This window comes from Drosophila subobscura, chromosome A, assembly GCF_008121235.1.
Source record: "Drosophila subobscura isolate 14011-0131.10 chromosome A, UCBerk_Dsub_1.0, whole genome shotgun sequence".
In the NCBI taxonomy this organism is placed as follows: Eukaryota; Metazoa; Arthropoda; class Insecta; order Diptera; family Drosophilidae; genus Drosophila; species Drosophila subobscura.
Genome location: NC_048530.1, coordinates 8,479,341 through 8,501,526, shown reverse-complemented (window position 1 = coordinate 8,501,526; position 22,186 = coordinate 8,479,341). Strand labels below are relative to the sequence as shown.

The following is a 22,186-nucleotide window of genomic DNA, read 5'->3' as shown; positions in this document are numbered from 1 at the left end:
TTCTACATACAAAGCAATACATACATACACAACAAATATTTCCTGAATTATTAAATCAAACGTCGATTGAAGATTAATCTGATTAAAGGAACATGAAATTTAAGAGGAAAATCTTAGCGCCTTTGTGTGGCCTTTTAAATTAAAAAATTTTTATTATAGTCGTCTTGAAATTAAAATTTTAATTTTAGTCCTTTATATGTTAGCCCAACAGAGGACGCTTGTTAGTATTTTTAATATTTTATATTCAGCCGTTTAGTTTTATTTAAATTTTTGTGTACTAGAGAGCTGTCAAAATCACCCTTCAGGATGCAAATTTTCGAAAAGTAAAAGTAATATGCGTTCATATTCCATATACCGTAGATATTCAATAATTTTCCTCGATTTTGATATTCTGATTCATATTACCAGCTAGTTTTTATCCGATTGATGAATAGATTTTGCATAAGACTGGCTAGTTTTCATGACTTCCTTTTATTAGAATGTTTCCAAATTAAGTTTAAAATTAAAAAGCATGAGACGTTATGTGAGTGGGCATGGATGTTACGTAATTTGACAACTTGTTGCTTGTCAACCGGCAGTATGGCATGTTATGTTCCGTTGTATACCCCTTTTTCATTTATTAACATTAAGAATATTTTTTCCAAGCTGCTCTTAAACATTAACAATGACTTTATCTTAGACTGACATTTTTTTAACCATTTTAATATGTTTTCTATTGTATATGTATATATCGATCTAGATACATTCTCGGTATCCATAATCTGCAAAATGCGGGAAACAATGCTGCTCACTTTTCGCCGCATGCTGCTGGCCCATACAATTTATGTATTTAACGGTCCAAAAAATAATAGACACATTTTTGGGATGAAAATATGAAAAACATGCGTATGACAGAATTGATACCCAACATTTTTAAATATATCCTAAAAATTGACTTTATTAGACGGATAAAATTGATTAAATATACCATTATATACCGATATACCGTATACTGTTCAATTAATTTTCGTAGTTAAAATATACCGAAAAGTATGTAATATACCGTAAATAGTCACCCTGCCTGGCAACATTTAGGCAATTCTGGGCAACATTCGAAAAGTTGCGCCACATTTGATAAAATTTTGAATATTTTACATCTTATATTTAACGGTAAATCAATATTTCCGTTACCATCGTTTTCCCCCGGTAGTAATAAAAATATATCTTTATGGAGAGGAGTTGCCTGTTGTAATCCAGGAAGTATAAATAAGTCAGAAATCTCGACCATTAACAAACAAAATGACTCTTTTTGTATATATTTCAAATAATGCCACTGCCACGATCAATTAAAATATGAATACAATATGAATACAATACATTGAATATCTTTCGTATAATGGAATTATTCGTTCCACCAACTGGCGGCGACACATGTCGTACATATGTACATATATCTTGTTTAATACATTTAAATTTACATTATGTATATTTTAAAGGTGTATATGGTATATATGTAGGTAACAGATACATTGAACAACATATTGCCCTATAACTGATTTAATATATATAAAGATATAGTTGGTATACATATATATTTTCTGTATGCATCGTAAATTCTTCGAAAAACTTTCAACACCTTAATAAGTACGAGGCGAGGGGCGAAGGGGGGGAATAAAGACATCAATTGATATTTAGGTTAGGGTGGAAAAAAAATACAATACAATACAATAATACATTGTTTGCTGTTGTTGTTTTTTGGCTAACAATAAGTAACAGCAGCAGCCAGCACACATACGTACCGCATTTAATAGGGTATCTGGTTCTGATAGTACTGGATCATGTCATAGGTACGCGTGCGGAAATTCTGGTAGGAGTTTCGTATGACCGAGAGCATATGGGCAGCTGCCTCCTTGTTATTCTTGGTGGCCACAAATCGCTGCTTCAGCAGATTGATCGTCTGGCCCCGGAAGCAGGGCAACCCCGTGTCGAGCATCAGCGAGACGAGCGACACAATGGCATCCTGGTAGGGGCGCACCGCCAGGAAGGCCTGAACGCATAGCTCACAGAACCATTTGAAGGCGGGCGAATCCATTTTGCCGCCCATTATCATAACCATCTCATCCGTAAGCTTCATGTCGGGCTCAAAGCCAATATTGCCACCAGGCGATGATTCGAACATGAAGCCAAAATCTGAGAAAAAATCACACAAGAAAGTCAGTGAGTCCCATGGGTATGCCTTCCCTTTGCCTCTCCACTCACCGATGTGTATGATGTGGCCATCCTTGTCGATCATTATGTTGCCATTGTGACGATCCTTGATCTGCAGCAGGTAGCCAATCAGCGAGTAAGCGGCCATCGATTTCACAAAGTTTGCACGCGCCGCCTGAAACTCCTTGGAGCTCTCGTCGCCATACTGATGCTGGAAGTATTCGGATAGGCCCGAGTCTGTCTGCCTGCCCAATTGATCACGTGACTTGGCATTCGGCACGCACTCAATCACGCCGCACTAAGGAGACCAGCAATTAGACATTTTGACACCCAAACTCCTGCAGAATCCTCGATTTTTGTATACTTACGCCTGGTGCTGTGGCCACGACGCGATAGGGGAACAGGAACAGATCGAGGCCGACTTGTTGGAAGATATTCTTGAATATGGTAATCACCTGCAGCGCCAGCATATCCTGGCGCACATCGTCGCCCACCTTAAAGATGGCCGCCTGCCATGACTCGACGCCCAGCGTTATTTTGGCATCCTCCTGCGAGTTCTGCGGCAACGAGTCAAAAGCAACGAGTCACATAAAAACGAGTAAAAATAGAAAGAGACTCTCTCTCGCTCTTACCGGATTATTGGACACCTCCATGGCTCGCGTCTCCAGTTCAGTGATGCCACAACGATAGACACGAAAACGTGCTAGATACGGCGCCTTGGCGGCACTCTGCATGGGTGTGCCGCTGCTGTAGTCAATGTCCAGCACCATGGCCTCTGGATTCGATGGTAGATAGCAGCCAGACTGCACCTTGATGCGACTGAGAGCCGCCAAGCAGGCATTCTTACGCTCCATGCCCTTGGCAAAGGATCGTATCTCCCCAGAGACGGCTGTAATTTTGCCAAAGAAATCAAATTCTCGCTCATAGAAGCGCTTCGCGGCGCCCGAGAACGAGGCAATGATATTCTGCGAAAGCATATCCAATGCCTCATACAGATTGGGATCGCGATGCATCTGATCCTCGTCCATATACATGTTCGTCTGCATGTTCCAGATGAGCTGATGGGCAACGATCTGCGAACGTTTCGATATGTTCTTAATGAACTCCACCACATAGCCCATGGTGTCGTGTCGCAGGGCCTGCACCAGTTGAGGAATGTACGGCAGCACCGATTCGGCGGGGAACGAGGAGAGCGACTTCACCGCATATTGTGCTGTCAACGGATGCGATGGATATTGTCGCGAAAAGTATGACAATGCCTGAATGGGCGTCACCGGCGACCATGAGAGTATGTAAACCAGATCGGGGCTCTCCTGCAGCAGATTCTTGGTTGTGCACAAATACTTGAGGGCCTCCGGTATGTGACAGACGGCAATTGGATCGGAGCACACCAAGCGGGAGACTTCCTCGTCAATGATCTCCGCATTCTTGATGCGTTGCGGCAGGAAGACGGCCAACGAGGGATTGTAGCACCAGGCAAGACGAGCATAATCACGCCACACGTTCGCCTTATACGGACGATTGCGCCACTCGGTGATTTGTTCCTCGCCCGGCACTATCAGATCGGGCAGACTGTTGGGGTTGTACCAGGTGATGAGAAACTCCAGTTCGACGGCCAACAGCTCGAGTATCAGATTGCGCTTCTTCATGTAATCCTTGTCGTAGGAGTCCTTCTGGTACTGCAGCCGCTTGGAGCGATTCGAGCGCTTCGAGAGCGTCGATGTCGAGTGGGGTATGGTGTTGTACCAGCCGCTGCTGCCACCAGTCACATTCCCCGAGGCACTCATCGAACGCATGGAGTAGTCCGGGCCGCCGCTTATCAGCGATGCCGTCTCCGGATTTGCCTTGACGCCGAGCATCTGATTGGAGCTGCCCGAGGCATTGGCCGCCATGTCATAGTCACCCACCTCGGAGGTAACCAAATGCTTCTTCTCGCTGCGCATCGTCTGCCAGAACTTCAGCAGAATGAGTATATCGTCCAGCAGCTGGTCCCTGCTCTGGATGGGGCAGGTGGGCGGGCCGCAGAAGTAGTCGAGGGCATTCGAGTAGATCCGCTCGCGCAGGATGTTGCGCGCCAGCGACTTGGGTATGGTGTTGCCCTGCAGCAGCGAGAGTCCGCACTGCAGCAGCTTGAAGCGACACCCGACGGTGGCCACCTGCCGATTCTGCCTGCTGCTCTTCAGTATGGGCAGGCAGCGATGCAGCAGCAGGCAGAACATCTCCACTTTGTCCCGATTGCAGTACTTGGCCGTGTCCACCATCTCCGAGAGCAGCTGCAGCCAAATGAGATGCGGTGCAATCAGAATGGGGCTGCTAACGAGCTTGCAGCCCTCGTAGGCGGCCAGTGGATGGGTGACCTCCTGCTCGAGGGCAAACAGACCCATGCGCTTCTCAAAGGTCGTCTGCCAGGCACTGACCATCTCCTGGATGAAGCACAGCTCTAGGTCCTGCCGTGCGGTGAGCACCCACTGCCAGCACTCGACGGCCGTCTCCATGACCGACTCCGTGAAGAGTTCCAGCTGGGAACTGGCGACGGCATGCAGCAGCTTGCGATCCACCTCCGCACAGATGATGAGGTAAGCGGTGGCACGCCACAGGGCGCCTCGATGACGCGCGTCGCTCTTGTCGCGGCACGCCTCCCACACATCGCTGACCAAACGTTCGGCCAGTCCGGCCTTGTCCTGCTCACTGAGCACCGACAGCAGGCCGCTGATTTCGCCAGCGTATTTGCTACGCAAACACAGGACCGACACGAATCTGGGCGTGTCCGAGTTAACGCAGCTGGGCCGCTTGCTGAGCGTGCCGAGGGCATTGCCCGGATGGAGGTAGCTGCTGTTGACCACCGAATCGATGGCCAGTGCCAGGCCGCTGTGATGGGCCAGCACTGGGGTGGGTATCTGGTTGGGATACTCCTGCAGGTGGGAGCGCGTCGAGCGCGGTGCCCACTTCATGGCCTCGTTGACAATGCCCTGACAGCGATCGGCGAAATCCTTCAGCCGCAGCTCACGCGCCGGCAGCGAGTCCATCAGCTGCAGCGTATATGGTGTGGATACCACGCGCAGCGTTGGCGTCTCCTCATTGGGATCAAGGGTCAGCGAGTAGGCCAGCAGTTGCAGTATGTCCAGCATGCACCAGAGCACGCGACGATTCCACAGCAAGTGGGGGAAACGATCGACCAACTGCGACAGATACTGATCGGCCACAAGTTGGATTTGCTTGTGAATGTGATTAAAGTAGACAAGCAGCAGCGTGGCCTGCGATTCCAGCACCTTCTCGCGGATCTCATCGTGTGCGTACAAAACATTGCGAAACTTTTCAAACACCTGATCGGCCACGCTGCAAAAGAGACCAAGAAATCATTAGGATGAGCAGCAGAATTGAGAGACTTGTCGTTACCATTTAACGCACTGCCAGATGCCCGTTTTGTCCCGCTGGAGTGCCGTGTCGCAGAGGTAGCTCATGATGGGCTCGAGACTCGGCTCATCGGCATTCTCGACGCGCAACATCTCCAGCCAGTAGACGCTCAGCAGGTAGGTGCATTGGGCAAATGTGAGCTTATTGATGGCCGTTGCCACATTGTCCGAGGAGTGCTCGAGCAGCATGAGGATTTGGCTGCGCAGCTCGTTCACCGAATCGCTCTTGATGGCCAGCGTGTAGTTGAGCTCACGCATGTCCGATTTGTGGGCCGTCTGTGAGATGAGCAGCGGCGATTTGGCGGCTATTTGCTGCACACCCTGATACCAATCGGCGGGCCAGAGGCGGGCATTGGTGAAGCCCATGACGACACAGTAGGCCCAAAAGTCCTTGAAGAGCTTGTGCAGGCGCTGGCGTGGATTCTTGATTGGTGGCAGGCGGCGCACCAGTACCGCAATCACCGGTATCAGCATGCCCAGATTACCAGCACGTGAGCTAGCCTTCTGGGCACCCGGCGTATTGTCGTAGCTGCGCTCACCATCCAAGCCAATTTGCACAAACAGCTCCAGCAGCTTGCCCAGCAGCTCCAGCATCTCAGCATCGCCCTGTATGTTGGCCGCAATATTTCCCAATGCATTCACCACCGCATCCGACACATGATGGAACTGCTTGCGATGCTCCGGATCAGAGGTGTACGCCAACGATGCCGACTGCACAGTCACGCGCGAGAACATCTTCATGATCTCATCGAAGACATGCGTCTCGCACTGCGAGATGATCATGCAGCCCAGTTGATCCACAATCAATGCATTCTGCTCCGACGGCACCTTGCAGAAGCGCTGTATAAAGAACTGCAGAATGTTCTGTGTTGTCTTTGAGGTGTCCTTCAGGGCAACAGCCACGTGGCCCAGCATGACAATGATGTTCAAGCTAACCAAATTGGATTCGCTGCAAAAGGGAAAGAGTAAACGTTAGACGGGGGAGGGGACTTGGTGCTTAGCTTCACTGACGTACCTCTCATGCTTCTCGGCGGTGAACAGCCGATTGGACACATTCGCCACCAATGCGGGCACACAGAATTGATCCAGCGTATGCGCTGCACGCAGGGCAATCGATAGATTCTCAATGGCTGCGTCGCGTAGCGCCTCGAAGGCCACATGACCGCTGCGGCCAGCAGCGCCCGGGCCACCAGCCACCGCCGCGTGCTTCTGGTTATCATTTAGGATGTCCACCACGGCACGCGAGTCCGAATGCTGCACCACAATCTTGAAGGGTGTCAGTTCCTTTTCCTTCTTTTGCAGCGCCAGCGTTTGCATGGCATGCGCGTGCAGCTTGCCCAGTATGGGACTGGGATCGACCAGGAAGTCACGCAAATACGATATCGATGTGCCGGCGATATTCGGAAATTTCTGCGCCAATTTGCCCAATCCCTCCAGGCAGACCATCAGCAGGGGCATGTGATCCATGACGATCTTGTGGCTGAGCACCAAATTCAGCTTCTGCGACAGCCGTCCACACAGTTTATCCGCCTCTGAGTGATTAAAGAGCAAAATCAAATATTAGTCATCAAATTTCGAATGCTACAAAAGCCAAAAGAAACTCAAGGGGAGTGAGGACTCGGGGCAGGGCAGGGCAGGGCATGCAGGGCCAGGGCCAGGGCCAGGCGGCGGCAAGTAACAAAAAATGAACAGCAAAGAAACCAACAGCAAAAATAAATATAGATCAAAAAGGGTAATCTCAACTCGAACAATAAATAATTAACAAAAATTGAAAACAACAACAAAAACAGTTTGCATTTCTGCTCCTTGACCTTTTTTCAATAAAAATTGCAAGCCATTCTGCAGGGATGGCACCGTATAGTCGACATCAACTAAAGAAAAAACAAATTTAAACAAAAAACGTACGAGTTGTTTTTTTGTTGGTGTTTTTGCAAAGGTTCTCCCGGTGTGGGGCAACCACCAAAACCAAAACCAAAAATTAAATTAAAACAAATCGAAAAAAAATCAACGAAAACAAAAACCAAAATGAAAAGAAAGAGAGAGAGAGACAGACAGAGAGAGAGAAAGCGAGAAGTAAGGAACAAAATCTTTTCTAAGTTCACTTTTTGCACCCCCACATTGCTAAGCGATTCTTAGACAATTCATAAACAATGCATGTCGTGTGCATGATAATTCACAGCTAATTGTTTCCTCAAAGCACAAACTCTTTCTCCATCTATGCAGCCATTTATGCGCTCAGCAAGCTCTCGATTCAAGGATAACACAAAAAACTATCATCCGTCCACTGTTTAGTTACTTAATTGCTGTCTGAAGAGTTTACCCACTGCAATTTTTAGGAGAAAATACTGCTGAATGCGGAAGTTCAATTAGGAGTTCAAAGTGGCTTCGAACAAAAGGCTTTACGCAGACAGCTCAGAGTGCCAGCAGCAGGGCACAACTCAGCTTTAACAATACACAACTGATATGTGAATGTTGTTTCCAGTTTGCTGGCAGATGATGTGCCTAAAGTTGTGTTGCTATCAAAAACGAATAGAATTTAAATTAGATTCAAACTTCTGCGTTCTTTTTTTTAACAAGAAGTAGTTTTCGAGCTCAAAACATTCTAATTGCATCTCTGACACATTAGTAAATGGCAACCATTCCATGCAGATGCCAACTCTCCCAGTTGAATCACAATTCTTTTACTTTCTCTCGCTTCAGCTCTTCTCTTGTGCTCTCTCTTTGGTCTATTCAAATCTGAAATGGGCATAAAAGAGCTGCATAGGCCGCCATAGCCATAGCCATAGCTGTAGCTGTAGCTGCAGCTGGAGCCAGACGACGAATGTCTAATTGCTTACCCGTCTCATCGCGTATGGCCCAAACCAGTAGATCCACACAGGCGGCATTGGCCATGACATTGACTTTGTATTTGTTGACGACGGTGATGCCGTTCTCCTCGCGTCGCTCGCGCTCCTGGTCCTGCTGCTTGTTCTGCAGCTCGGTCTGGCCATTGAGGAAGAGCCGCTTGACAAACTCCTGGACATCCTTGGTGAAGGGCGTGGGCAGATCCACCTGATGCTGCAACAGTTCGCGCAGCAGCGTGACCAGCACCAGATTGAGTGTCTCCGAGAAGCTCTTGTAGCAGTAGCCCTTGATCTGGTGCAGCGAGAATATATCGCTGGCCTGCTCGTCCAGATGCTCCAGCGTGTCCTTGGTCAGCAGCTTCTTGGACACCGCGAATATCGTCTGCAGATGCTGGATGGGGAACGGCGGCACTCGGTACAGTGGCCGTGGACCGCCCTTTGTGGGCGATTCACAGACCCGCATATTGGGGAACTGGTTGAAGCTGGAGCCGTAGCGCGTGAAGAAGTGCGTCCGCGGATCGTACGGCACCGAGCAGTAGCTGTTCAGCGATGGCTTCTGCTTGCTGTTGCCTGCATTGCTGGCGTTTGTGTAGAAGCCATAGCCCAGGTGTCGCTGCCGGTTATCGTCGTACTGCTGATGGTGGTGCTGGTGGGCGGCCAGGCTGCCGGACATGGAGCGGGGTATGATCGGTCGAAACTGATGATTGGCAGTGGCAGCCAGCCGCTCGCTGCTGCTGAAGGAGCCGCCACAGGTGCCGCTGGCGCTGCTGCTGGCGGTGCCATCACGTCCGCCCACCCGCTGAATGGGCAGCAGCTCCGGCGGAAAGATGCGACACAGCAGCGGTGGATCATTGCTCGCATAGCGACCCATGGAGCGTGCCAGTCCAAACAGCAGCGGCACCGTCGCCTTGCACAGCACTATCGGTGGCGGGGCCGAGCTGCTGTCCCTGCTCGACTTGACAATGTTGGCCAGGGCGCCCAGCGTCTCCACCTGATTGAGTATGATCTCCTCGCGCGAATCCGGGCACTTGGCGGCAATGTCCGACAGCAAAGTGTTCAGGCAGAAGCTGAACTTTTCGGCCGACGGGATGCGCACACCTGTTACAAAACGAAACGCCAATGGGCATTAGTCCTCGCTCTCTCAGTCTCTCTCTCTCTCTCTCTCTCGGGCTAAGCTAAACCTTACGTTCAATCTTGCTGCTCCTGGCATCATCGATCCAGACTGCCTTCGGCAGGCACTTGGCCAGCCGCAGCAGATAGGGCACTATCTGTGATTCGTGCTGGCAGCCGCTCTCCAGAAAGTATATGCCCAGCGCAATGACCGCATCCTGGGCTCTGGTGTCCAGGCAAAAGACGCCCGCGGCATTCTCCTGCGGGCAATAGCGAAATAATGTCTGCACCTGTGGGGTAATCCATGTCCATAGACAAAGGTCAGTTTTAGTTTCTCTCCTTCCTTCTCTCTGCTTCCGTCAAGCTGTCGATAATGGCACCCCACCCCCACCAACCCCCCTCCACACACACTCACACACACGCATGTCTGTTTTGGTCGCGCTTCAAGGTCAGCGCAAAAAGATGGACAAAAATCGACTTTTCAAGCGAATACCATGGGAATGGGGTGATTGGAGGGGGTGCCGTATCGCCCACTAACCTTCTCCCATGGCGTAGGCTGGATCCCAGCCAGCACTCGAGCCAGGCATAGGACTGCCCGCTGGTACGTGTACTTGTCCGAGGCGGTCATCGTCATCTCTGCTCCAGGTTTCTCCTCCTCTTTGATGCTTTTACGGCTGTTTCCCTTCTCTCTAAGGGGCGTGGCACGTTCGTTTTCGTTTAGCAACCGCCCAATGGATTATTTAGTGGCTTAAATATACTATCTAGGCGTTCGTCATCGTCGTAATTCGGATTTTATAATTAAATTTTGTATTTTGGTGTAAAGTTTTGTTGTCGGCCAGTGTGACCGTCGTTATGAGCAGATTGATTTACCGCACCGCCTGACCCACAGAGATATACCAAAACATACCTTCTCATTTTCAAAATATACAGTAAATATACCGAGGAAAAAAACGAACTTAACCCACTTTACCCCGCAGAAAATAATAATGATTGTAAATTTAAGTCATCTCGAGGATTCTTGTGGGATATCTTTCACCTGAACTGCGCTAAAACTCCTTAATTTATTTCTGTATTTAAATACCCACTTGTAAACAAGAGGCTAATCGTTGTCTGCCCATGATCTCAAATCATATTCTTGAACTATGGTATTCATTTTAATATTACCATCAAGCTAGGACTCTCCTTACTGAACGAACAATTTAAATGGATTGATTAACTAACCTCCCTTTCATTGGATTGCTTACAAAATAAGTTTCCAACTGAAAAGATCAAAACATAAAATTGTTGCTTACCAACTGGATTTCAACTATGAGTATAGACGCTTGTATACCCTAGTATACTCAATGCTGCTACATATGAAATCCTTATTTTTTCAATTTGTAATATTCGAAAAGTGGTAACTTGACTTGCTGCAGTCGGGTGCAAGGGTTCAGTTCAGTGCCTTATACGCCTTACGCCTTACCAGCTAATTCAAGCCATAAACAGATGAGAGATCAAATGTATTTTTTTGAATTTTTATTTTCACTAATTTTTGCAACATTTCATCTTTAATTATACATACAATAGTTTTTCATATTTTTACAATTGTTTTTGGTTTTTTTGTTATTTTTTGTTTGTTTTTTGAATATATTTGTATCCCGTTTTGTCGGGTTTTCTTTTGCTTTTTATTTGTAATTTGAACAACTTTAAACTTTTTACATCAATAAATGAGTGTTTTAGCACTTGCTTTTTGTGTTTTTTTAGCTTTTGCTTTCCTATGATTGTTTTTTGTTTATAATTATTTTGCTTCTGTTTGTAGAATATCTGAGAAGGGCTGAAATGTGGGGAGAACCAGTCGCGTGGGAGTCCTGAAGCGTGTGGGTGTGTTTGTGTGTGGAAACCATGGATAAATCTGCTTTTTATGTACAGCGATTCACGGCCATTGACAGGAGTAGATTGAACCTCGCCATATATGTATGTATTAATATATGTGTTTTTATATGTATATATCTTTTAGCTATACACTTAATAAATATTTCATATTTAGTTACATATTATTATGGTCCAATATACTTATGTATCAATCATCCCCATCCATGGGCATAATGTTTGTTCTGAAATCCCATCCATTGCCGCTGCTGCTGCCGCTGCCGCTGCATCCACTCGTACTCGTGGCCCCGATTGGATTGATTTATTGCACTGCTGACCGATGTTAGAATTATTGAATGAAACATTTCCATTCCATATGCTATGCACAATTGTTTATTTGAAATGGGGGGTGTGGGGGTTGGGTGGGTTAAAACAAACTAAATTTAAACGTAGCGTGGGGGAACAAGAACAAATGAAACTAAGACACAATTTTGCATAAGCCAGGGGTATGGGTGGGGGTTTTGTGGGAGTGGGAAGTAGAAGATTGCACCTTGGTCCTGGATGGTCTAAATAGGGTAAGAAAGGTATCCTCTCTCGGGGGGGAGTTTGCTGCTGCAGCTACATACATAAATACTTTCGCTTACTCTCCCTGTATAACATTTTCGCTTGCCTTTAGATTTCTATTGTTTTGTGTACATTAAAATGTGGAAATTTAATAGTTTAAGTTGTTTGTTTTTGTTTGTTTTGTTTTGTTTTTGTTTTTGTTGTTGCATTTGCTTTCATATTTTTCGATTTTGGTTTCTTGTTTTGCTTGGATATAACATGAAGATCTTGGTTTTTAGCAAATTCTGGTTAACATCAAATAAGTTTGCTTTAACTGTTGATTATTCGTTTACTATAACTATTATTATATTCCTTCTCTTTCCTTTGTTGTTGTTTTGTGACTTTTATTGTTGTGGTTGTGAGCTGTAGCTTGACTGTTTGTTTGTTTGATTGATTGATTGTTGGATTCTGTTCTGTTCTGTTTCGAGGCTGTGTTCTGTGTTTTCTTCTTTCTTATTTGATGCATGTAAAGATTTTGCTTGTACATATATACTATATATACTGTATGTACATATGTATATCCAATATGTATATGTACACCCATATAGACAGATTTATAACCTTGCAGAGACAGAGACGGGGAGAGAGTGGCAGAGATATTCTAAATGTTTCGAATCGAATTACATTTCTTGACTGCTGCAAGGATTACGGCATACATACATATGTACATACATATTAGTGTTACGTTCTCCTCTTGCATACCAGTAGCTACAGTTTGCTTTTATATTAATATTTAATATACATGGTTCTCTTGCTGCATTAACAATTATTCTGAAATGTTTTTGTTGTTCTCAATTGCGACTCCGTTTCACTTGCCTGGCTTTTGTTTTAAGCATTGTCAATCTTCATAATGGGTGCGGGATGCATGGGGATGGGCAAGTTTAAATTTATATCGCATGCAGTTGGGTTAAGGAAAATGGGGGATATGGTGACGGGGGGGAAGGGGTATATTTCAGCTTGCTTTACACTCGTGTCCGATTCATCGCTGGCTTAGCTTAGTTATCTTTATCTATCCATGACTCTCGTCATTCTGTATAATCCCACCATTCCGTATCATAGCCCTCGTGCACATGATTGAGCAGTACAGTGCAGCGCTTTTCACAATACCTGCAGCAACAAAATGAATGGGAATAAAGTAAATAAAAGAAGTGCCAATAACGTTGAAGAGTTCAATTTATATGCTTACCTGTATTTATCTTGCACTTTCTGTTTAATATCAGCCAAATTTTCAGATGTAATATCACGCTCCAGGTACTCGGACAACGTTTCAGTTGCCGATTCCAGATCCTTTTGATTATCCTCGAATATCATGGATTGATTGTTCTTTTTCAAGTAATACGCAAACACGTACGTGTACATGAGTGTCTGGCGACACTGGCAAAGTATGTCGACAGCCTTTTTCAGAAATTGAACCTGCATACAAAGTAGCAAAAATATTCATTTAACCAACAAGCACTCGGATGAGCAATACACACCTCTATCCAGGACATGTTGTGCTGCTGCATTTCCTCCATCTTTTGCTTCACAGAGGCATACAATTTGTTTTCAAATTTCATTGACTGCATGTGATTCATGTAGCGATTATAGTAATGTAGATACCTGTAAGAAAAAGACCATTGAAAGCCACATAAGGGCATGAAGATGACGATGACGATGACGAACGCACCTTGCCAGTGATGAGCGCAGCTTCTCCTGGGCATCGCGTGCCGTTTTGGCCTCGTCCTCGTCATAGCGATTGCAGTTGTACCAGGAGGAGCCATGCGGCTCCCATGAGCCGAGACACACCCAACAGAATTCGTATTTGCAATTCTGATTCTTGCAGACCATGTGATTGCAGCCGCCATCCTTCTCGATGGTTACACTACACTTGGGACACTCTTTGGTATTGGCCGCAATCCAGTTGGACGTCTCCGAGTCATCGTCACACTTCTTGATCCACTTCTTGAGCCAGCGGCACTTGACCGGATCGTGCCAGTTCTCGCCACAGGCGAAGCAGAACACATGGCCGCACTTGCAATGGACGCGACGTGGCTCCGCATACGGCACCTTTACCGCGTATGTGCAGTCAACGGACGGACACCATCTCAGCAGCTGATTGCACTCCACAAAGCTGTTGGTGATCAGCTGCTGGTATTTGACTTTCACCCGTGCATCGAGCACCAATTTGGTAACGGTCACATCGTCCACTAGGATATCACAGCCGTGCGCCGCGCACGATATGGTCTGGCCCAGACCCTCCGTCATGATCTTCGTTGTCAGATACTCGCGCCAGCATATCAAGCAGAAACGATGTCCGCACTCCAATCCGGTCATGGACTGCATGTCGAAACAGAGAGATAGAGAGAGAGAGAGAGAGAGATGTAAGTTAGAGATTTGGTCTTTGTGGGGGGTTTCATTTCCTGTTTGATTCAATTCTCGTCTGCCTGCTCTGGCTCTGGCCTATCTTCAGCTTGATAAGCTATCAAACTGCCTTCCATTTCGATTGATTTGATTAAAATATTAACATTTAAAGATTACGTTTAATTATAATATTTATAGGCTAATTTATGAAACTCCTCCACCAGCCTGACTCGTGCAAATATCTGCTGCCATGCCACATAGAATGCTCAAATAATAGTCTGCATCGTCTTTACATAACGGAAAGCACAGAGAAATGTCTTACAAATCGAAACCCTCTAATTCCATTTTTATTTTCATCATTTTATGAGCGTTTTCTAAGGAGAACGGCAGAGAAGTTGGTCACAGGAATTGTTTATCTGGCTAACATTGATGGAATATAAAAACAATTCCAATCAGTGTTTAAACGTCCACTTTGTACGCTAATATCTAGTATCTCAACATCTAACACGAAAGGGCTAGGACACCCTCCTATTGGCACTCCTAAATATTCCTTAGCTGTCGGTGAACTTACGTCTGGCGGCAGCAATGAGAAGCATATTTCGCACTCCTCGCACTGGCTTCGAGTCGTCTGCAAAAAGGAACACACGAAAGGAATTAGATACAAATAATTGGATTGGAGTTACGTGTAAGAAGAACTCACCTTTTGGCGGACTGCTTCGGTGGCCTTATTGGGATTTATGACATGTGCGCATTTGAAGAACTCCTCGGGATTATCATCGAAGTATTTCTCCAATAACTTTTCCCTATCCCACTTGAAGTGATTCAGCAGAATTCGTGTCTTTGTCGTGGGTAGCTATACCATAAAGCAAAAAAATACAAAATCAGACAAAGAACAAGACAAAGCAACGGATATACGGGTGCGAGTGGTTGGGCAATGGCAATAGCAACAGCAACAGCAACAGAATCAGCTGATGATAATGATGAAGTTGATGGTTGGGCTCATCCCAAATTGCCATCGAAATCAATGCCAAAATTCAATATATTCAGACGACGCCATCAGCCATCAGCTGACGATCGTCAAAGCAATGCAAAGCCAAAGGGTTGTGGCGCAGAATGGGGTTGCCAAATGAATTTTGCAGCTGTTCCACGTACAGCGGGAGAAGGATTGTAGCTGGAGTGCAACATGGATTGATTTCCAAACCAGATAACAATAAAAAAAAAACATCTGCAAATGCAGGTGAAAACTGAATTGCATAGCAAACTTATGACAATCGTCCAACCTTGTGTCTTGGGTATGAGACACGACGAAATGGTGCACTCCCTCGGACCAAAGAGCAAGATTGACCTTCAATTTCTATGCAGCGTGATCTGCAGCAAAGGGAGCAAAGGGTGGGGGTTTGGGGAATCACACACACACACACACACACACACACACACACACACACACACACACACACACACACTCATACAGATTCAGAAATGCAATCACACACACACAAACAAAAATGCACATGCACAGCATGGACGGTCATCATCTGCAAATGTCGTCGCCTCGCCTCACCTTAAGCAGCAGATTAACATCATCGATTATCTCCCTCTGATGTTGCACAATCTCGTCTGTGGTTAGCACCTTGTACTGGTAGTCATCGGGATCCATTTGACGCTCTGCGGAGCTGGGCATATCCACCTCCATGCCGAAATCATCATCACCATCGTCGCCCGACGAGACATTGCCCGAGTCGACATTGTCACAGAAATCGTTGTCGTTATCCGAGTCCATGGCTGCTGTATTTGATGTATGTATGGTTTTTTTTCTTTTTTAGTAACGTTTTGTTGTTAATATAATACGATATTGTTCTTTTTAATTTTAAATTTACTTTTGTTTCACTTTCTGGTTTTGTTTACCTTTTGATTATTTATTCTACGCACTTTCTGCCCCGTTCCGTTTCGGATGGGGGGTGGTTGTGGTTGTCGTTTCTGGCTTCTTATTGCAGTATTTCTTCTGCTTATTCCAAAATTGTTACACTAGTTGCACTTAAAGACTACAATTTTGCCAGGTTTGAGTGTGTGTGCAGTGCAGTTGTTTCTTTTGCCTTGCTGCTCTCTTTATATACGTATGTATATAACACATATATCTATATATGACAAAATATGTCAACGCATGCTGTGGTCACATTAAATAAGATGTTTTTCTGGTTACACGTTTGACTAATATTGCACTTTTATCGTCCAGTTCTCGTAATAATGGCTTTCTTTTTATTATTAATTTATTCTTATTCGATTCTGTTCCCTCTCTAGGTCACACACCTTGCAACTAAGCGAAATTTGTATAATTTTCTAGTATTTTTTAAAACGCGTTATGGGCATTATAAGCTGTTTTTCTTGAACAATGTCTTCGTCTGGTGGCTCTGTTGATAATTACATCTGTAGATGTAGATGTAATTCATGTAGAATTAAATTTTGTTGAAATCTTTGTTGACCCTCTTTGTTTAAACTTTATTTTAAAACCAATCCAATAGAAGGAAACACTTCAAACCAGCCAATCTTGCAGGCAATTGATTCATTTATCGGATAGAATAAAGAAACTGAGGGCCCTAGCTAGCTAGTAATAATAGTCCCAACTATAATATCGAGGAATCTTATTTCGATTATGAACAAAAGAGAACGACCCAACACTAGATTAACATGCTTTGTTTTTGTTGTGACTTGATGCCCCATATGTACATATGTTTGTATGTATATGATACACAAATTGTTTTGCACACAGATGGTATGATTTTTTCAAGGCAAAGAGCACACACTTGCACTAGCACACGACACACACGTACACGCTTATGTATGCATATTTAGCATATACGCGGACACACACCACGCACACACACACACACGTACGCATATAGACAGAGAGCTTACGATGACTTATTGTTGACTTTTTACGCACTTGCTACTTTAAAATGATCTAAACGAATGTTGGAGTTATGTCCTGCCCGAAAAAAGTCGTTAAGAACATTGCTGCCGCCTAATGTGACTATCCTAAACTTTCAATTTTATAAATCGATTTAAATACACGAGCATTTTGAAACATTCATTTAAGAAAAACACTGTGTGTTAGGGTTGGGAAAAACATCGATTGCACTATCGATAGTTGAAAAATTATTCGTCCATCGATTGTTTCGGTTCCAAGTCGATAGTATTGACTTGCAACTTTCTAGTGATGTGACACAAAATGCAGCTAATTTAATTGAAATTAACTTGTTTTCATACATGTCGTCAGAAATGGTCACACTGAAAACTAGATAGGTTTTGCTGATAGGTGCTGCACAATGCCGTTTGTTGCCCAAAAAATGTTTGAAAAATCCTTGCGCCAACAAAATGGTGTCCCAATTTGAATTAAAATGAGAACAATTGATTTGTAGCTTAAATTGTAAACTTGTTTATTAGCATGTTTGCATTGATTGATTAGGTATTGATTAAGGTATAGTTGAGTAATCGGAAACATTTCATTATGTTGCAACGTCACTACAGTCGTCTCGTTCATTGCCATACACGAGCTCGTTTTGATCCATTTCGAACATCTTCCATCTCCTTCTAAATGGTGTACACACCAAATTGAAAGAGATCGCCTACATAAGCCCTTCTTACTCTAAATAAATCTGCGATAATCAACAAATTTCGTGCTACTTTCATGAGTCATACGAAATTAATCAAATATCTTTTTGTTTTGGGATTGTTTAAGGCTCGTAGAACGTTACCATTGCAATTCTTTTTTTTTGCAACATTTTACATGCCATTTTGACTTTTGTTCTGTTTCATTATATTTTTTATTTTTAATTTTCGGCTTGTAAAACGTTGCGTCTCAGGCTTTTTTTCTCTTATCATTTCACTCTTTTTCATGTTGAACGGAAAGACAGACGAGTCAAATCGTGAAAAACCATTCATATTTCCGAGAGACAAACAATAACTAAATTGATTGAAACTCAGAACAACTTTTTTTTCATTAAGAAACATTATTTTTTAATTCATCTTTGCGCCCACGTTTCATTTATGTTTCTTGTTTCATTTTTGTTTCGCTTTGGAAAACGGTTCGAACATTTCAGTACGCAAAAACAAATTAATTATAACCATTGTCTGTCGAACCGTTCTCTAAAGCTATATGTATTATAAACCACACTGTCCATTTACTTTTATCCCATTGATGGCCATCTGAAACACTCTGAAATATAAAAAAAACGGAGTAAAAAGCATAGATTAGTAACTGGCAACGTGTCTGAAAGTAATACTCTAGTCTAGGGGTAGAGGATCTCGGCAGTAAGCCTGCCACTCACTTGCAGCTGGTTTAAGATTGAGGGCAAAACGTGAAAGAAATGAGAAGAAAAATTATTAATAGGTCACCACCACCATTTTGTGCGCGTGTGTTCGCGAGCCGAGCATGTATGCGTTGAGTAACCTTTCAATGCCAACTGTACCATTACTGTACCATTTGGTTAGGCCTAATCGAACGCCCCCCCACTCTGTCCTTAGGGTTTCACTGCGCGCTCTAAACACGCAAAATAAAATTGAAGTATTTTCACACTGTTTTACACCTAATAATGGTGACGGATTACGTTTTCTTTTTTTAGTAGACTAGGAAAAAAAGAACTTCGGTGTTTTTATAAAATAATTTTTCAATTTTCGCTTGCTTTGTCGTGTTTTAAAGTATCCAATTATTTTCTAGCATCATTTTTCAGTTATTTAGGAATAGATAACCAGTTTCATTTAATTATTTTAGAGGAAAAATGGGAGAAGATCACTTATGTCGAACTTACTTTGGAAACGAATGATTTTTTATGGCAAATAGTGTTGTATTATGGCTTGGTTGCTCATGAACTAGCGAACCAAAAATGAACTAGTCACTATGTCTACGAAGTAAGTAAGTTAATCTCATCTCTATTTATGGTTCATCGCTAATCTTTTGATCTGGTATGTCTAATACGATTTTCTAATAAACAATTCGAATAATGATAACAAGAACTTAGAACAAAAATGAAGAATGAACGAAAAAGAACCAGCGAACTTTATCAGCGAATTGAACGCTTACCCAACACTGCTGGGAAAATATGAAAAAGAAACAGCAGCGCTGCCATCTGCTTTGATATTTCCAGACTTTGATATTCGCCTAAGGATTACCAGCCAATTAGAACGCTCAGCACTGATCAATAATTTTAACCGATAAATAAACCAGATTTCTACAAGATTTGCTTATTTGAAGTACCCATAATCATTTGGTTATTTATATGTAACTACACTTTTGCTATACATATATGAACTACATATTTATGCAATTGCAATGTGGTTTGCCTTTCTAGAGTCCTACAGATGCAACAAATCTTCCATCTGTCGTCAAAGTAGAATCTTCAGTCTTTATATCACAATGCCCCAAAACAAGTCAGGGGAAGGGGAAAGTGTTCATTTAAAGTTTACTTTATTTTGGAATCGATCAGTCGTTTATTTCGTTATCCCCCTCATCCAGAAGCATCAGGGAGCCCTTCTCCTTCCGCTTGCTGGGACGCACCTTTTTCTGCTGCTGCAGTGCGGCCACCTGGGGGGCATGCATCTGCCGCCGGTGCTTGTGCATGTTGCCCGAATTCTTGAAGGTGCGCTCACAGAAGGCGCACTCGTACAGATCCTGGCCGGTGTGCGTGGCCGTGTGCTCCTCGAGGCCGCGACTGCTCTTGAACTCCTTCCCGCAGTGTGTGCACTTGTGATACTCCTTCGGATGATGGTACCGAATGTGGGCCGCTAGCTTTGCGCGTGAGTCCTTCACGAGGCCGCACTGACCGCACTTCCACTCGCGCGTGGAAGCCGCATCGCGATGCATGTACATGTGCTTGCGCAGGCTGTTCTCGTCGCTCAGCCATGTCTGGCACTCCTGACACTGCACCTCTGGCAGCTGTGAGCCCTCCCGGTGCACGGTGCGCTTGTGCACCAAGAGATTTTGCTTCGTCTTGAACTTGGAGCCGCAAGAGTCGCAGATGAAGGGCACAAAGGTGGGATCGTGAGTGCGCCGCATGTGCAGGCGCAGGTCCACAGCAGTGCGGAATCTGTGGGAGCAATGCCTACAGTAGGAAAAGCGGAATAAAACGGCTTCCAGGGCCACTTACGATCTATCGCAGTGCTTGCACTTTTCAGTGCGCTCCTGTTGATGGACACGGGCGTGGATGGTTAGGAGGAATTGCTTTGAAAATCTCTTCGAGCACTTGTCGCAGGCGAAGCTCAGCTCGTCCTCGTTGGAATGAAACCGCAGCATGTGCACGTCGTAGCTGATTCTGCTTACCAGCTGCTTTGCACAAATCTTACATCTGCAAGAGATTCGACTGAGAGTGGAGGAGCATGTGTCGGTCTCATACCCACCTAAAGTAGTCCGGATCGTTGTGCATTCGCAGATGGTCCACATAGAGCGCGCGCTTCTTGTAGCGCCTCTGACAGCACATCACATATCCGGCCGTCTGATGCTCATTCCGATAGTGACGCTTGAGCTCCGCAAAGTTGTGGAATTGCGAATCGTCGCCGCCGCCGCACTGACAGCACTCCAGGCGCCCGTGTGCCGCTATGTAGCCATCCATTTCGCCACTGTTGCTGCCACCAATGCCCAGCTCCGACTCAAGCTGACGCTTCGGTTTCGCCTTCAATGGCTTGGCCTTCTGGGCGGGGCGTGGACGCATGCTGCGGCGTATGGGCGACGGAAGGCGAACCCGGCGCCTGGTCGTCGTCCTGCCACAGCTAGGCAGTGGCTTCGTCTCTATGTCGATCTCATTGTATTCGTTTGTATCGGCCGCTGGGCTCACATCTATCTCTGGCTCGCACAATATCTGTGCCTTGGTGTCCTCGTCGTCATCCGAGAACGGCTCCTGCTTCAGCGGCGGCAGCCCCAGCTGCTTCTTCATCACCATGGCGCAGAATTGTTCAAAGTCGGCCAGCTGCTGCCAACACTTGGTGCACAGGCACTTGGACACAGCATCGTTGGGCATCAGCTAATGGACGTACAATCAAAAATGGTCACAATCGTGTCTGGTCTCAAAGTCAATTTTTATACTCACAACCAATTGCAGGTGTTTCTCTATCAATTCAGCCAGGTTGGACAGCGATGGCTGCATGGGGCTGTCGTCGCCATCAAATATGGGTACACTGTGCTGGGCATCCTCGAGACAGAGTCGGCATATCATTTCATAAATGTGAAGTAACAATTTAATTAAATTAAGTGCAAGGCAAGGCAATGTTTACGCGATGTGTGCGGCGTTGCCGGACCGCTTGAAGAAATGGCAACCACTTACGTTTTATGATTTTATTTGTTGTTGACCTTTTCAGTTTGAACCCTATTTTGTAAAGAATACCATAAAAGGAAGTCTCGACAACTAGCCAATCTTGTGGAGAATTGATTGATAAATCGGATAATATTATAGTTTTAGCGCGGAGACGTCTAACTAGCTACTAATTTCAAATAGAACATCAAAATCGAAGAATATTATTTAAGACTACGGAATATTTACAGTATATTTTGAAAGTATATTTTTCCACAGGAGAAAATTTCCCTGACTATCAAATGAAAAATTCTAATACAAATTTGTAAAATATAAGGTCATTAGGTATACAATCCAATAAAAAGGAGTATTTAAAAAAAGCCAAATTGATTGTTTAAACGGACTAAAATATTGTTTTGAGTGATACAAGTTTTTGCAAGCTAGTAATATTTAATAGAACATTAAAATTGAGGAATATGATTTAAGACTATGGTATATTTTTAAAATCAGAAGGCATATTTTGGTATATTTTATCGATATCGGTCGATGGTTCCATCGATAGTGG

General features: G+C 44.6%; 3 protein-coding genes across 4 annotated transcripts; all 3 read right to left on the bottom strand.

Annotated features, from left to right (window-relative positions):
- Positions 1-1,279: 1,279 nt before the first annotated feature.
- LOC117903569 (phosphatidylinositol 4-kinase alpha) lies at positions 1,280-10,403 on the bottom strand. Its single transcript, XM_034815776.1, has 10 exons — positions 10,092-10,403; positions 9,630-9,843; positions 8,438-9,541; positions 7,412-7,471; positions 6,616-7,132; positions 5,584-6,549; positions 2,820-5,523; positions 2,556-2,744; positions 2,239-2,485; positions 1,280-2,169 (listed from the first exon to the last, which is right to left on the bottom strand). Exons 1-10 carry the CDS (start codon positions 10,185-10,187, stop codon positions 1,784-1,786), a joined length of 6,483 nt encoding a protein of 2,160 aa, XP_034671667.1. The 5' UTR covers positions 10,188-10,403; the 3' UTR covers positions 1,280-1,783.
- A 1,756-nt stretch (positions 10,404-12,159) lies between these two features.
- On the bottom strand, positions 12,160-16,475 carry LOC117903575 (E3 ubiquitin-protein ligase ariadne-1). Of its 2 annotated transcripts, none has more exons than XM_034815791.1 (8): positions 16,250-16,475; positions 15,906-16,126; positions 15,045-15,197; positions 14,916-14,975; positions 13,671-14,320; positions 13,480-13,603; positions 13,191-13,417; positions 12,160-13,111 (listed from the first exon to the last, which is right to left on the bottom strand). In XM_034815791.1, the coding sequence occupies exons 2-8, from the start codon at positions 16,122-16,124 to the stop codon at positions 13,030-13,032; spliced, it is 1,515 nt and encodes a 504-aa protein (XP_034671682.1). In that variant the 5' UTR covers positions 16,125-16,126; positions 16,250-16,475; the 3' UTR covers positions 12,160-13,029. The 2 variants fall into 2 exon arrangements, with proteins under 2 accessions (XP_034671682.1, XP_034671684.1); XM_034815793.1 differs by having other exon boundaries at positions 14,916-14,972; positions 16,250-16,474.
- Positions 16,476-19,791: 3,316 nt separating this feature from the next.
- LOC117903574 (transcription factor grauzone) lies at positions 19,792-21,630 on the bottom strand. Its single transcript, XM_034815790.1, has 4 exons — positions 21,421-21,630; positions 20,735-21,354; positions 20,485-20,682; positions 19,792-20,424 (listed from the first exon to the last, which is right to left on the bottom strand). Exons 1-4 carry the CDS (start codon positions 21,544-21,546, stop codon positions 19,821-19,823), a joined length of 1,548 nt encoding a protein of 515 aa, XP_034671681.1. The 5' UTR covers positions 21,547-21,630; the 3' UTR covers positions 19,792-19,820.
- Between the last annotated feature and the right edge of the window lie 556 nt (positions 21,631-22,186).